This window comes from Podarcis filfolensis, assembly GCF_964270895.1.
Source record: "Podarcis filfolensis genome assembly, chromosome: 14".
Lineage (NCBI taxonomy): Eukaryota > Metazoa > Chordata > Lepidosauria > Squamata > Lacertidae > Podarcis > Podarcis filfolensis.
This window is the reverse complement of record NC_139616.1, coordinates 25,863,969-25,879,833: the sequence shown is the minus strand read 5'-3', so window position 1 is coordinate 25,879,833 and position 15,865 is coordinate 25,863,969. Positions and strand designations below refer to the sequence as shown.

The 15,865-nt window shown below is 45.0% G+C and overlaps 2 protein-coding genes across 2 annotated transcripts in view; one reads left to right on the top strand and one right to left on the bottom strand.

The window, feature by feature from the left end:
- Positions 1 to 15,865, bottom strand: part of MAP2K5 (mitogen-activated protein kinase kinase 5) — a 933,658-nt gene that overhangs the window by 589,161 nt on the left and 328,632 nt on the right. The window lies entirely within an intron of this gene.
- The window catches only part of ITGA11 (integrin subunit alpha 11), a 91,492-nt gene that overhangs the window by 40,753 nt on the left and 34,874 nt on the right, over positions 1 to 15,865 (top strand). The window contains exons 6-14 of the mRNA XM_083586351.1: positions 163 to 290; positions 1,289 to 1,437; positions 3,222 to 3,366; positions 5,071 to 5,236; positions 6,641 to 6,711; positions 9,676 to 9,820; positions 11,145 to 11,293; positions 13,265 to 13,405; positions 14,999 to 15,202. Coding sequence (XP_083442477.1) covers positions 163 to 290; positions 1,289 to 1,437; positions 3,222 to 3,366; positions 5,071 to 5,236; positions 6,641 to 6,711; positions 9,676 to 9,820; positions 11,145 to 11,293; positions 13,265 to 13,405; positions 14,999 to 15,202 — 1,298 coding nt within the window. The remainder of the gene's footprint in view (positions 1 to 162; positions 291 to 1,288; positions 1,438 to 3,221; positions 3,367 to 5,070; positions 5,237 to 6,640; positions 6,712 to 9,675; positions 9,821 to 11,144; positions 11,294 to 13,264; positions 13,406 to 14,998; positions 15,203 to 15,865) is intronic.

Sequence of the window (15,865 nt, the reverse complement as noted above, 5' to 3'; positions counted from 1 at the left end):
AGATAAGATTTCAGAACAGGAAAGGAGAAAGATTGGCCAAAGATTCAGGACTTTCTTGCTCCATTGGAGACAAAGAAAATACATATATATATTGGCAAGCCTTTATCCGCTTCCTGAAAGTAGCCAAGATCTCTTAATGATCTCCTGCCTGTTCTATCGCAGGATGCCAGACATACATGGATATAATTATCGTGCTGGACGGTTCCAACAGCATCTACCCCTGGGTGGAAGTACAGAATTTCCTGATCAGCATCTTGGAGAAATTTTACATTGGACCAGGCCAAATACAGGTGAGAAAACACATGTGAGGAATTTCTCTCGTATCAGCACATCCTCATCTTTTGTTTTATAGCTTTTTCCAAGCTGGCGTGCTAGGAACCGTCACCCTTGCCAACGCACCGTGCTTTTCTTCAAGAATCAGTCAAATATTGTTTGCATTTGAAAGAGACACTACCCAGGACGAAGCAAATGCATTGGGCTGCTTTGGGCCAGTGGAGCAGGCAGGGGTCTGACCTCTGGCAAAAGACTTTGCAAAAGTCAAACCTTTGGGATGAATCATAGAATGGTGGTGTTGGAAGGGACCCCCAACAGTCTTCTAGTCCAGCCCCCTACAGCACATAGTTAAACTATGGAACTCCCTCCCACAGGAGGCAGTGATGGCCACCTACTTGGGTGGCTTCAAAAGAGGACTGGACAAATTCATGGAGGAGAAAGCTATTGATGGCTACAAGCCAGGATGGTTATGCTTCTGAATAACAGTTGCTGGAAATGGCAGAAGAGGAGGGTGCTCTTATGTTTGAATGCTACTTGCCAGTTTCCCACAGGCATCTGGTTGGCCTCTGTGAGAACAGGATGCTGAACTACACGGGCCACTGAACTGGTCCAGGAGGTTCTTCTTATGTTTTTATCACAGGTGTAATATGTGCAACATATCAGATGTAGAATCATAGGACTGTAGAGTTGGAAGGATCGTCTGCTCCAGCTCCCTGCAATGCGGGAATAAGAGCTAAATGCAGGAATCATGTGTACAGTATAAGACATTATTCACATAGCAATCTGTGCTATTAAGCACTTCATTTTGCTAAATAGGTATTGTATTAATAGTGTATCAAAATATATTAAAGCCGGTGTAACCAGATATTGTTGGGCTTTAGCCTAAGCCAGCATGACTATTGGTCAAAGATGATGGGTATTGTAGTCCAGCAACATCCAGAGGGCCTCACATTGGCTACCTTTGCCTTAAAGGATCCACAAACCATGTGCTCCTCCTTCTTTTCCCCCATTCCAGGTTGGAGTCGTCCAGTATGGAGAAGATGCCGTGCATGAGTTTCATCTGAATGACTACAGGTCTGTGAAGGATGTGGTGGAAGCTGCCAGGCACATTGAGCAGAGAGGGGGCACAGAGACCCGGACGGCCTTCGGGATAGAATTTGCTCGGTGAGCAATGTGGGACAACCGGCTTCAGATAACCAACATGCTTAAGTCTAATTAGTGCATGAAGGGGTTAATACCATAAAGTAAGCTGCCCTGCCAGGCTTAGCCAAGTCACTCCCCATCACTGTGGGAGCAAGGTAATCAAGCTTATTTTTACCCTTGATGAACTCAACCTCTCTTGAGTTCCTGGATTTCACCACTGTGAACTTTCACCACTGTAACTAAGCCAAGTTTTACTGCCTGCGCAACTTTTTCTGAATGCACATGAATCTGACCTTTAGAGGATTTGTAAGTAAACCATGTGTAACTTGCCAAATATGTGGTATTTCTTTATGCTAGGGGAAGAGGAAAGTTCTGGAACTCACAAGGGCATATTTTAAAGATCTAACAACCTACATTTCCACTCTTTACTTTTCTGCATATTTTGTGATTTTAAATCTCTGCTGGGGTTCTCTCACTGAAGAGTACTTGCTCCAAACCTGGATCTTGGCATCCAGGAAGTCTCCTTTCTATATACCTGTTTTTCTCCTTCAAGATCTCCCAAAGGACATTCTTGTGCATGGCTGGTATCTTTTTGTATTCATGAGGTTAAAGGTAAAGGGACCCCTGACCATTAGGTCCAGTCGCGGACGACTTTGGGGTTGCGGCGCTCATCTCGTTTTATTGGCCGAGGGAGCCGGCTACAGCTTCCGGGTCATGTGGCCAGCATGACTAAGCCGCTTCTGGCGAACCAGAGCAGCGCACGGAAACACCGTATACTTTCCTGCCAGAGCTGTACCTATTTATCTACTTGCACTTTGACGTGCTTTCAAACTGCTAGGTTGGCAGGAGCTGGGACTGAGCAATGGGTGCTCACCCCGTCGCGGGGATTCGAACCGCCGACCTTCTGATCAGCATGTCCCTTTACCTTTACCTTTCCCTTACGTAATGAATAGTTGTACGTTGCCTTCACTTGGTGTGCTCACTTTACCCGAGTATATGCACTTTAGTACACAGCACCTGACTGGAGAACTGCAGTGTGGTATAACGGCTAGAGTCCTGGACTAAGACCTGGGAGGCCAGGGTTCAAATCCCCACTCTACCATGAAATTCATTGGGTGTGCCCTTGGGGGCCGGTGACAGCCTCTCAACCAAACCTACCTCGCAGGGTTGTTGTGAGGGTTAAACGAGTAGAACCACATATGCCATCTTGAGCTCCTTGTAGGAAAAGGTGGGGATATAAATGCAATGAAATAAAGAAATAAATATAACAAATCAGAATTCTCCCCCATCCCTAGATATAAGGCAACTTTGGCATGCTTTGGTTCTGAAACATTCAATTCAACCTACAGTGGTACCTCGGGTTACATACGCTTCAGGTTACGTACGCTTCAGGTTACACACTCTGCTAACCCTGAAATAGTGCTTCAGGTTAAGAACTTTGCTTCAGGATGTGAACAGAAATCGTGCTCCAGCGGTGCGGCGGCAGCAGGAGGCCCTATTAGCTAAAGTGGTGCTTCAGGTTAAGAACAGTTTCAGGTTAAGAACGGACCTCCAGAACGAATTAAGTACTTAACCCGAGGTACCACTGTAATAGAAACGGTTCCTTAAAGATCTTGGACAATCTCTTTCTCACTTTTGTCTCTCATTCACCATGTTTCTCCCCAAGATGCTTCTTCAGCTATTTAAGAAATCTCCATAGAAACAAGACCAGCCATTGTGAACATGTTGTGATATTCACACTTCATCTGCAAAGGAAACTTCCGCAGAACTGAAATGTTATCTCCCCATAATCTCTTGAATTTCAGCACAGAGGCGTTTCAGAAAGGCGGCCGCAAGGGCGCCAAGAAAGTGATGATTGTCATCACAGACGGAGAATCACATGACAGCCCCGACCTCGAGAAGGTGATTGAAGGCAGCGAGAAAGATAATGTCACCAGATACGCTGTTGCGGTGAGTCTCCTTTTGGCACTACCTATTGGGAGCTTTGGCCAAAATTGCTCCAGAGTGAATGTACAGTCAAGATCGGGCTCTCCACCGGTGAAACCATCAGTGCTGGTTTTCAGACATTCTCCTTTTGACGATCACATTCGACATTTACTTGACTGTCAGAGAAACCCTGGATCTTGCAGAGCTTTCTGGAGTGTGTTCAAAGGTGCACTCTGGGAGCCAAACTATATGTTTCGCTCCGTGCATTTCTAGTAGTTCCATCTCAGTTTTCCCTTTCATTAATTACACATAGTGGGGGGGGGTTGTTATTACAGTGGTACCTCAGGTTACATACGCTTCAGGTTACATACGCTTCAGGTTACAGACTCTGCTAACCCAGAAATAGTACTTCAGGTTAAGAACTTTGCTTCAGGATGAGAACAGAAATCGTGCTCCAGCGGCGCGGTGGCAGCAGGAGGCCCCATTAGCTAAAGTGGTGCTTCAGGTTAAGAACAGTTTCAGGTTAAGAATGTTTCTCCGGAACGAATTAAGTACTTAACCCGAGGTACCACTGTATTATAAAGGGCAGGGAGGCAATGGTTGCTTTTGCACATAATGCTAAGCTATGCTTGCTCAACGAACCATGAATCACTGCACAGAAAAGCCATGCTTTTTCCCCTCCAAAGTTTGGCTTGCTTACAGTCTCTCCTTGCCTAAACCCTCAGTAGCTTGGCGAGCATCCAGGGTGAACTGGCCAAACAAACCCTAGCTAAGCAAGGATGTTTGGTTCAGAGGTAATGCCAAACCATCGTTAAAACAAGCCACACTTTTGTAATCCAGCAACATCATGGTCTTGCCAGAAAACAAACCATGGTTGAGGCTGGGTTCAGACTTTCAAAGAAACCTCACTTAGGCTAAAGAAACCATGGCTTAGCATTTCCCCCCCAGACATAGAAGTACCGTACTTTTCCTTGTATAAGACGAGGGTTTTTTCTTCAAAAAGTATGTCAAAAATTGGCAGTCGTCTTATACATGGGTAGTGGATCTGGGGGATGTGGAATTGGTTGGTGCTGTGACCCGGAGATTGTCAGCGGTTATTGGGTGCGTTATTGGTGGCTGTGGAAAGGGCTGCTGTTGACTGGTTGCCACTGCGGCAAATGGGCAGGCAATTGGCTGCTTCTGCCGGTGAGGGAACAGGTTTTGCGATGCGTGTGAGAAGCAGCGTAGCTCAGGCGGGTGAGCGATTTTTGGCAATCCTCCCTTGAAAACGCTCATTGACTCTGGGCAATCTCCCCCCATTTTCTTAATTTTGAGCCCTCAAAAATAGGGGGCATCTTGTACACGGGGGCGTATTATATACGGAAAAATACGGTAAGTTCATTTTGGTGCCAAAGGTATGGCAGCCACATGGCATTGCTTGTAGAAGTCCCCAGTTTTTATCCCTATCATTTCTAGTTTTAAAGCATTAGGGATAGCAGACTTGGAAAGGTCTTGCTATAGGAGCCACTCCCAGTAGACCTGAGGTGGGCAGATTCAGCTCTTTAGTGCTGGAAAAGCCGACTGACATTTGTTCTAATTCATTGGTAAAGAATGGGTTTCTCTGAGGGAAAGCAGTGAGACGAGCGGAAATCTGGATGATCCCTTAACCTCGCACTGGAATGTTCTTGACAAATGCCTTTCATTCTGCGGAAAAAAATATGAGGCACATCTTTTTGCTTTCTAATACAGGTTCTTGGCTATTATAACAGAAGAGGGATCAATCCTGAAGCCTTCCTGAAAGAAATCAAATATATAGCGAGTGACCCAGATGAAAAACATTTTTTTAATGTCACTGATGAAGCTGCTCTCAAAGATATCGTGGACGCTCTGGGGGAAAGGATTTTCAGCTTGGAAGGTGAGCTGCAGAGTTTGCTACTGCCTCAAGTTTCTCCATCTCACCTGTCCCACTTTTGAAAGGCAGGTCACGCCAGTCAGTCCTTTTTACGCAGAGGCAGGGAGAAGATAGATGGGGATCTATTGACAGATCTTTCAGTTACTTGTGGTTTATTCATTTCATAAAATTTGTACACTGCTTGATTGTAGAAAACCTCAAAATGGTCTACAAGAAAGATAAAACCATTAAATTACCACTAAGAAAAATTAACAGCAATAATTTAAACTTTGGAAATGTTACAATGACAATATGACCAAAAAGAGATTATAATTCACTACAACTTTCTAAACATCTGGGTAGGCTTGACTAAAAAATGTTGCTAGCAGGCGCTGAAAAGAGTACAGTGAAGGCACCTGCCTGAGATCAATAGGCAGGGAGTTCCAAAGTGTAAGTGCTGCCACACTAAAAGTCTGAGTTCTTATAAATGCAGAATGGGTATTATGTGGCACTCCCAATTACTTGACAGTAGCATCAGTTGGGGAGGGTATCTTAACTGGATTTCTCTGTGAAAGCAGGTAAGAATTTGTTTCTGGTACTAAGAAGGGGGGGGATTATTTAGTGTGCATTTTAAGGCAAATCTATATAATTTGCACTTTCTAAAACAAAGCACAGTCATCCTTCAAAATTCTCCAGATTTTGTGATGTAGTTCTGCAGTCAAGTACTCTGCAAAAAGTTACCAGTATATACTGGGGTAAAGCATGCATAAAAATGCATATGGTGGGGGGAAAGCAAGCCAAAATGCGTATTATGGGAAATTATTTTGCAGAAATGTGCATATTGGGCACAGTTGCATGCAAACATGTATTTCACTAAAACACCAATGAATTTTTATAAGGGCTTTAAAAGTAATAATAAAACCCTCTAACTGTTGCAGAAATGTGGAGGACTAAATTTGAGACAGCTCTTACCCTCAGAAATATTTAGTCTCTTCCTAATGTTTAGTCAGAATTTCCTGTCTTGTCATTTGACTCTGTTGGTTCAAGTCCTACCCTCCAGAGCAGCATAAAAGAAGCTTGCTCCATCTTCCACCTGACGTGACAAGTATTTGAAGGTGGCTGTCCTATCCCCTCTCAGTCTTGAGAGGTGAAGCTGTGAAGTTATGTGGAAGTTGGTTCCAGATTTCAGAAAGCGTAGGTTAAAATTAGATTCATGTGAGTTCACCAGTGTTCTACTTCCTGTTCTGTCAATTCCAGACGCCTAAGTCCCCAAACTGCAGAAATTAATGTTGTAAAATTATGCTGGGAAGCGGGAGTTCATTATTATTATTATTCCTTTCCCATTGTCCCTATTTGGCATCTGACTGGTTTTTTCCCCCATGGAAGGTGTCTGACAATTCCTGAAATGCCTTTCCCTTTTGTCTGCAGGCACCAACAAGCATGAGATATCCTTTGGCCTCGAAATGTCCCAGACGGGATTTTCATCCCATATTGTGGAAGTGAGTGAATAACACTCTTGTTTTTGTCATTTCCCCACCATGATTCATGTGGCTTTGGCATGTGGCTTTGGCATGCGGAGAGCTTTTCAGTTGTGATGGATGGTATGGTAGCAGATGATACCTGGATTATTTATGCACCCAAAGCTGGAAGCCGCTGAGAATTCTCAGCTCCTCCGTGGGCCAAAAAAGCTGATTCCCTGATACAATTTGAAACAAAAGCATTGAGCGAGGGGCCAGGAACTTTCAGATATGTTTTCATTTGGTTCCTCATGGAAAGTGATCCCAAGGAATGGCTCCTCCATTTATTTCTGAGAATGTGTTGACTGAAAATTTAAATGAAGCCATTTTTAGTATATATTTTTGCCATCTCTGGACTGGATTGTTCTTGGCAGCATGGACAAGACTTCCTAAGACTGACTCCCCTATGAAGCAGCAGGTTATGAGAGACTTAAAGTGGCAAGAAATGGTTGGACGTTGAAGTTAATAGAAAAACAAATTACATGGGGCAGGGAGTTGCCATTTGGATTTTCACGCATATGCATAAACCCACACCGTACTTTTAAAGCACATGCCTTTAATCCTGGGAACTGCAATTTACCAACCACAGAGCAAACAAACTACAGTTCCCAGGATTCTTTGGGGGAAGCCTAAATGTGCTCTAAATGTATGGTATGAGTGCACCCACAGATCCAAATGCCTTCCAAAGAAGGCCTGGAAGTTAATGAGAGTTTCTGAGAGTTGCGCCTCTTCCTCTTCTGCAAGGACTCAGGGAACAACTCTTGGTTCCTTCTATGTAGCTGCTTGACATGCAAAAAAAACCCCAGTAGGTGCATCCCAATTTCCATGCTAGACAAAGCCACACCAGTTGAATTTCTGCCTACCATACTGCTGCTAAAGACACAGGAGTTCTGGCCATAATGAAAGAAACAGTGACAGCCTTACTCTCAGCCTATGGTAGTTTTTGGCCAGAAGGGGAGCTTTGATTATAAATTGATTTACTTTGCTCTTTTCACAAGGACTGAGCTGATGCTGGTGGGGATTTTTTTCCCTGGTGTGTGTTTTTTCTAGAGTTGCACTGCCAAAATTGACAAGTCTGGAGGAACTGGCAGGTCTCAGAATATTTCACTTGCTGACTTGGCAGAGGCCTCCTTGCACATTCCCAGAGCTCCTTTAAATACTGGAAGCTTCTCTTGCTGTAGCTAAAATGCAGATTATAAGCCAATGTGCTGGACGGTTTTAAATAACAATACCAAAAGCGATGCCAGCGGTTGAATGCCAAGGGAAGCTGTGCGGGTGGCTGTTCCTTGTGAGGGACAGAGACCAGGACACACAAGAGCCAAGAAGATGTCTAGGAAACTGCCAAAATGCTCCCAAAATTACACATCAATTGCCTAATATTCCGGCCATCAATGATTCAGCATCTAATTTAGGACTTATCAACAATGATCTTTCCTCTGCTCTTTCCAGGCAAAGTCCACAGTTCAAAGCTCCATGTCTGAGCACCCTTTTTTATTGATCTGGAGCTTTCCCCACAAATACCCGCTCTTTAAAGCTGAATTGGAGCAAAAGGCAATTATGGAAAACCCGAAGTGATATTTGCTCCGATTGAATGTTAAAGAGCGGGTTTTCATGGGGGAAGTTCGGGGGGGGAGCATTCAGACACAAAGCTTTAAAGCTCAAACCAGTGTGGATAAGCTCTTTATTGCAGCAAAGGCCTAACACACACCAACATGCTCAGGAAGATGAGCTCTACCACATACAAAGAATCTCCCAGAATTGCCTGTTAGGAAAATTCAGCACACACACTTTATACCATAATTCCCCACCCTATTCTGTATGCAATTCTAAATCTCTAGATAGAAGAAAGGTAGAAAATGAATAAAGTTTGAGGATAGCGATATGGATAGGGGTGCGAATTGATTCAGTTCATATCTGAAAGCAACCCTACATACCGTATGTTCCGGCATATAAGATGACTTTTTAATCCCTGGAAAATCACCCCAAAAGTTGGGGGTTGTCTTATACACCGGGTATACGCGTTGGGAAGGAGGAGAGGGAGCTGGTGAGCAGAAGCACCCTTTCTGCCGCCGCTCCTCCTCCCTCCCCACAGAAGGGGACACGGAAAGTCCTTCCGAGCACGGCACTCGCCCGCCCACCAAATGCCTTGCCTCGGGCTGCTGCTGCTGCTGTAACGGCAGAGGCAGTGGAGGGGGGTGCGCTCTGCCCCTGTCGGCGCTCAGACTCTATAACTCTAAAACTCTAAAACTGAACAGCAGTTGAACAGCCCAGTCACCTAATACACAGGAAACTACGGTAATTTAGACGAATCAAACCACACTTCTCTTAATTTTGCAATGCAGTTCTTTAGTCAAGTAATGTGTGCAAAAATGCATATGCTAGGGTAAAGTGTGCTCAAAGAGGCATATATTTGTGGAAATAGCATACAAAAATGCATTATATTAGGAATTGCTTTGCAACAAATGTGTAGACAGTTTTAGGAGAAAAATTCACTGAAATTCTGGTGCTTTCTTGTGTCACATCCGGAGGTGAGATCTTTAGCACATAGAAATGTCAAATTTGCCTCTGTGTGTGTATGCCTCAAGCATACATGTACAAATATCTTAGGGCTCATTCATACTTGTATTTTCGATCATACTGTGTACCAATTAATTCCCCTGGTTTGAGAGATTTTCTCATTGTTCCATGGCTGCCGCTTGCAAAAATCCATTTTTATCCATTAAATCAGATCTTATCAGACACTCCAGAGGGAAATTTGGCATAAGTGAGCTTTAAATCAGCGGGTAAAATGGGATTTTTGCAAGTCACAGCCAGGGAAAAACAAAGAAAGCTCTTGGATCCTGGGGGATTAATCAGTACACAATATAATCAAAATACAGCTCAAGCAAAAGTGTGGTTGAGCCCTTAGAAATTGCCAATAGCTCCTTTGTCTCCCCCCATGACCAGGATGGGATTTTGCTCGGAGCTGTGGGTGCCTACGACTGGAACGGAGCAGTCCTCAAGGAAACCAGTAGCGGCAAAGTCGTTCCTCACCGAGAATCCTACCTCCAAGAGTTCCCAGAGGAGCTGAAAAATCACGGAGCTTATCTGGGTAAGAGGAATCACCAGCAATTGCTAGGCAAGAGAAGTGGGTCAAGCTGGTTCACACAAGCAGTTCCTCCCTTCTGGACCTCAGACTATGCAATTGCTTAGGGAGGGGCTAAAATGTAAGCAGATCATGGTGTAGAGTGCACCAGTCTCTGGACTGTGGCTGGCATCTGAAGCAACAGTGCCAGGGAGATGAAGCTTGTGTGAATTGCATGATTCTGTGTCAGTTTATCCATTCGTTGTAAGAATTTATATCCTGCTTTTCTGTACTCAGTGCCTAAAATGACCAACAACACAGTGAAATAACATATCAAAAATATGACAAAAAAGATAAGATGTAAAATGTATTAAACGGTAGTCAGTTATCATAGATATCATAAAATTAGTCCACCCCTCCCCCTGCAATGCAGGAATATGCAGCTGTCCCACGCGGGGATTGAACCTGCAACTGGCGTTATCAGCATCATGCTTACCAGCTGAGCTACCCAGGCATAAAAGGTAAAGGTAAAGGGACCCCTGACCATTAGGTCCAGTCTTGGCTGACTCTGGGGTTGCGGCACTCATCGCGCTTTATTGGCCGAGGGAGCCAGCGTACAGCTTCTGGGTCATGTGGCCAGCATGACTAAGCTGCTTCTGGCGAAACCAGAGCAGCGCACGGAAATGCCGTTTACCTTCCTGCCAGAGCGGTACCTATTTATCTACTTGCACTTTGATGTGCTTTTGAACTGCTAGGTTGGCAGGAGCAGGGACCGAGCAACGGGAGCTCACCCCGTCACGGGGATTTGAACTGCCGACCTTCTGATCGGCAAGTCCTAGGCTCTGTGGTTTAACCCACAGCGCCACCCGCGTCCCTGTACTCAGTGCCTAAACTGGCCAACAACACAGTGAAATAACATATCAAAAATATTACAAAAAAAGATAAGATGAAAAATGTATTGAACGGTAGTCAATTATCATAGATATCATATAATTAGTCCACCCCCCCCACCAATGCAGGAATATGCAGCTGTCCCACGCGGGGATTGAACCTGCAACCGGCGTTATCAGCATCATGCTCTAACCAACTGAGCTATCCAGGCGTAGGTGTTACCAAAAGCCAGTAAACAGTGCATCAGATTAAAAAAACGGATGATCCAAGTTAAAACAAAATAAACCCACCAGGTTATAAGGCCAGACGAAATAGAAAATCTTTATCAGCTGGGTGGAAGGGTAAAGCTTTTAATGGAAGATGAGGCTGTCTGTGGCTGCTAGCAGGGCTGTTCTTGTGATTCCCTCTGCATAACATGCTACCTTGTTTCTGTCTGCCTTTCTGTCTGTGTGCGCTGCAGGTTACACCGTCACCTCAGTGGTGTCGACAAGACTTGACAGGATTTACGTCGCTGGAGCACCCCGCTTCAACCACACGGGGAAGGTTATCATTTTCACCATGCACACCAACCGGAATCTGACCATTCACCAGTCTCTGAAAGGAGAGCAGGTAAATTGGGCAAAGTGGGGCATTGCTTTGGGGTTGCAGAAGATCTAAACAAGGCAGTTAGTCCAGTATGAGACTGATCATTTCGCTATGGGTATATTCAAAGGTCCGTGCCTAGTCTTCAAGGACCGCCTCTTTCCATATGAACCTACCCACACCATGAGATCATCTGAGGCCCTCCTTTGTGTCCCCTCAAGAGGTTCGGAGGGTAGCAGGCCTTCTCTGCAGTGGCTCCCTGTCTGTGCAATGCTCTCCCCAGGGAAGCTCACCTGGCACCTTCATTATGCAACTTTAGGTGCCAGGCAAAAACCTTCCTTTTTAACCAGGCCTGTGGTTAATCCGATTTACATCCTATGCCCTTTTAAAATGTGGGTTGTTGGGGCGGGGGTATTGGGTTGCTGTTCTTATTTTTATTTGGTATTTTTGTGATATTTTGTGGTTTTATATCTTGATTTTATTCTGTGAACCGTCCTGAGACCCAAAAGTATAGGGCTGTATATAAATTCAATGTAGTAGTAGTAGTAGTAGTAGTAGTATGAGCATCCACTGCGACAATTCATAGAATCATAGAATTGTAGAGTTGGAGGGGACCCTGAGAATCATCTAGTCCATGCAGGACTATGCAGCTGTCCCATACAGGGATTGAACCTGCAAGCTTGGTGTTATCAGTACCATACTCTAACCAACTGAGCTATCCATTTCCCATAAGCAGAACACAGAATCCAACATCTGGAGAATCTCCAGTACCATTTTAAAGCAAAAAAACCACCCTCATTCCCCTGTGACTGCAGAGAAATGTGTGGTCGTACTTCTGTACTAGCTCCTTCAAGAGGTTGATGGAGTATGGATAGTGAATGCCATCCTTATGACCTCTCCTCCAAGGAATCCATTGTTGCCAGTGGCCATCGCTATTTGCTACAACAGGAACAGGGAATCATATTCAACCCAAGGGCCACATTCCATTCTGGGCAGCCTTCCGAGTGCCATGTCCCAATGGTGGGTGGGGCCAGAGGCAAAAGTGGGTGGAGCAACGCATGTAAATTTTGTGCTGGTGCAGTAGGCTAGTTTCAGCACTCACTCAGCCATTCCCCTCTCTGTAAGAGGCATTGCCAGAGATTAGGGGCACACTCTAGCCAGGCAAAACCGCTTGGGGAGTGAAGCAGGTGTGTGGCCTGGGGAGAGTTCTAGGGGCCAGATAGAGAGTCCTGAGGGGCCACATTCAACCCCCAGGCCTGGGGTTTCCCACCCCTCTCCTACACAAATGAGGCCCATAGGTACTTTAATTTTGAATTGATTTTAAAACGAATTGATTTTAGAATGCTGTGTTACTTTTATTGTTGTTAGCCGCTCTGAGCCCGGCTTCGGCTGGGGAGGGCGGGATATAAATAAAATTTTATTTTATTATTATTATTAATAATAATAATTTGCTAGTATAAGGCCTCTCGTCTCTTGGTTTCACTGGGTGACCTTGAGTTTTTGCATTTTCAGACGCTTGGGACAGCCAAATGGGGTTAGACAGCAATGTCATATCTTCTAGATACCTCAGCATAGACACAATATTGTCTGTAAAGATGTTCCATCCTGGAGGTCAGTCAAGAAGCTGTGAGACTTGAAGATTGCATTTTACTTGCTGCAAATCAGCTTGGATCCTATCATAAACAAATTAATCATTCTCATCATAGTCTTTGGGCAAAAAAGGAATGAACTCAGGAAGCAGCATCATAGAGACAAGCCATGAGTCTGATCCTTAATCTTCCAGGATCAAAGTTTTGAGTCTGCCTTTCTTTGTTCCCGAGGGAGATGTCTAGACAAGGAGATGATAGATTGCTTCCGTTTCGAAATACCTCTCATTCCAACGGGATCATTTAAGATGCCATTAATTTCTCGGAAGCAATTGGAGATATAAAGACACACAACACTCTAGCACTCGTACCATGCATGCACACATATGTCAATGTATTCTTTTTTCCCCAGATTGGTGCCTACTATGGAAGTGAAATCAATTCTGTAGATATTAATGGCGATGGCGTCACAGATGTTTTGTTGGTTGGAGCGCCAATGTATTTCAGCGAAGGAAGAGAGAGGGGGAAGGTGTATGTCTACACCCTAAAAGAGGTAATTTACTTGGTCTTGCCCCCTACAAGCACAAAACAATTTAATAATTTGTTTACATTTCCCACCTCTTATAGGGGGAGGGCCATAGAGGCTCAGCAGCTGAACACCTGCTTGGGCTGCAGAAGGTTCCAGGTTCTATCCCTGGTATCTGCAGGTATGCCTTGAAGAGAGCCCTGCTGGAGAGCTGCTGCCAGTCCGTGTGGACAGTACTGAGCTAGATGGACCAATGATCTGACTCCGTATAAGGCAGTTTTCTATGTTGGTTCTAAAATTAATTGCCAAAACGGGGAAAGGCCTTAGCTCAGTGGCAGAATATCTGCTTCGCATGAAAAAGGTCCAAGGTTCTATCCCTGGTATCGTGAGAATGTCAAACTGGACATGACTTTAGTTTCACTTATACAATTAATGTACAATGTAATTTATACAGTTGCATAATTAAATTTGGGTTGCCATAGGTCCAATTTCAATGACGGAAATGTCTGGGGGGGGGGAGAGATTTCCAAAAAGCAGCTTATTTCTCAAAAATAGCTAAACCAATTTGGCCTTTTTCTAAAACAAGCTCAACAACTTAGGGAAATTTCTCTTAAGAAAGCTCAACGATTTGTTTGTGTGTGGCTTTTCACTTCTTGAAATGTGGCAACCCTAATTAATTTTAATGATGTAAATAGCAAACCAGGGAAGCTTGAGTGGAAGGAGAGGAGAAATCAAGCACTTTCTCTCCCTGCTGCAGTCTTGACAAAAATTGCCTCTCCAAAGGTCCTGTTTGCATGTCAAGGGAAACTTCCCCGGGCACCAATGAAGGCTTCCCTTCAAAGGCAAATAGTGTTTTTAGAGACAGCAGGGCCAGAAAAGCTTGAGCACCCTCTCTCCACCCTCTCACTCCAAGTCCTGAGGGTGCTTCAGCTTCCCTACATCAAAAACATTTACCGTATTTTTCGCTCCATAAGGCATACCTGACCATAAAGCGCACCTAGTTTTTAGAGTGTGGCTCTTGGGGGCTTTTCCTGCCTGCCTCCCCCCTGCATTTGCTCCATCAGATGCACACACATTTCCCCTTACTTTTTAGGAGGGAAAAAGTGTGTCTTATGGAGCAAAAAATACGGTATATAAAATAGGAACAAAAGAAGAGTCTTCTGGATTGGGCCAATGCCTTGTTTTGTCCAGCATCCTTTTCTCACAGTGGCCAACCAGATGCGAGCAGGACCTGAGAGCAACAGCAATTCTCACCACTTGTGATTCCCAGCATCTGGCATTCAGGGACTCACTGCCTCTAACAGGGGAGGGAAAGCATAGCCGTTGTGGCTACTTCATCCATACAACTAACAGTTTCCCCCTGAATATAAAGCTTACATTGGTAGAATGAGTATTTGGTTTCCTTTCCTCTTTCTATCCCTTATCAAACAACGCCAATTGTTGTTTTGCTCTCTTTTTCTGCCGGCCACCTTTACATATTGCATAACGGTGAATCGTTTTTCTGCCCAGACTGAACTGTCGGATTTCTCTCTCTCCGCAGAGTTGCTTATTTGGGGGCATTTGACAGAAAAAACACAATGTCTGTGGGCGTGGGTGATATATAACCTCTTTTCTTCAAAGGATCGATTTGTTTCCAATGGGACTCTGGAAGATTTGCCAGGCTACCAGAACTCCAGGTTTGGCTCCTGCATAGCTGCCGTCTCCGATTTGAATCAGGACTCCTACAACGATGTCGTTGTGGGAGCCCCACTTGAAGATGAGCATCAGGGAGCAATATATATCTTCCATGGCTACAAGGAAAACCTCGTGCGGCAATATAAGCAGGTAGAGTTCCCATGTAGGGTGAAGGCAAGAAGACATTTCTTTAAAATGACCAAAGAATACATTTTTCTGAGGAAAAATTCTGAGATTTTTTTTCTTCCTCTGACCTCAGAAAAAGAAGGCCACTGTGCAGAATGTTCTCTGAATATTATCCACCATATGTTTTTGTGTGGCGGCCAGCATTCCTCTGTAGCAGCCAGGCTCATGCAGCCGGGGGGAGGGGCAGCTGGGTACATTTGCCCAGGGCCTCAGAGGGCTAAGATGCTTGGGGTGCCCCACCAGGGACCAGTTTCTTTTTCGTTTGTGTTTATAACTTTATTCTAACAAGACTGCTGCCCCGGGTCTCAGACAAGCTCTGCATGGGCCTAGTGGCAGCCTCTCTCTCCACATAGGTTTATCCAGTGGTGAAGGAAGGCTCTCCGGCACCCGGAGTGGGGTGTTGAGGGGCAGGGCGAACCACACACAGGGGCGAGGCAAACCGCCCAGTGGCACATGCGCAGCGTCGATACAGACGGCACATGCGCGGTGCCAATATAGATGGCACTTGAGCAATGCCCAAAACGACAGCGCACACATGTCCTCAGCCGCCCTACAGTGAGTGTAGCCCTTGGCCGCCTGCCATTTTGTCACACCCCCTCAGGGTGACCCCCGGGGTGGACCGCCGCC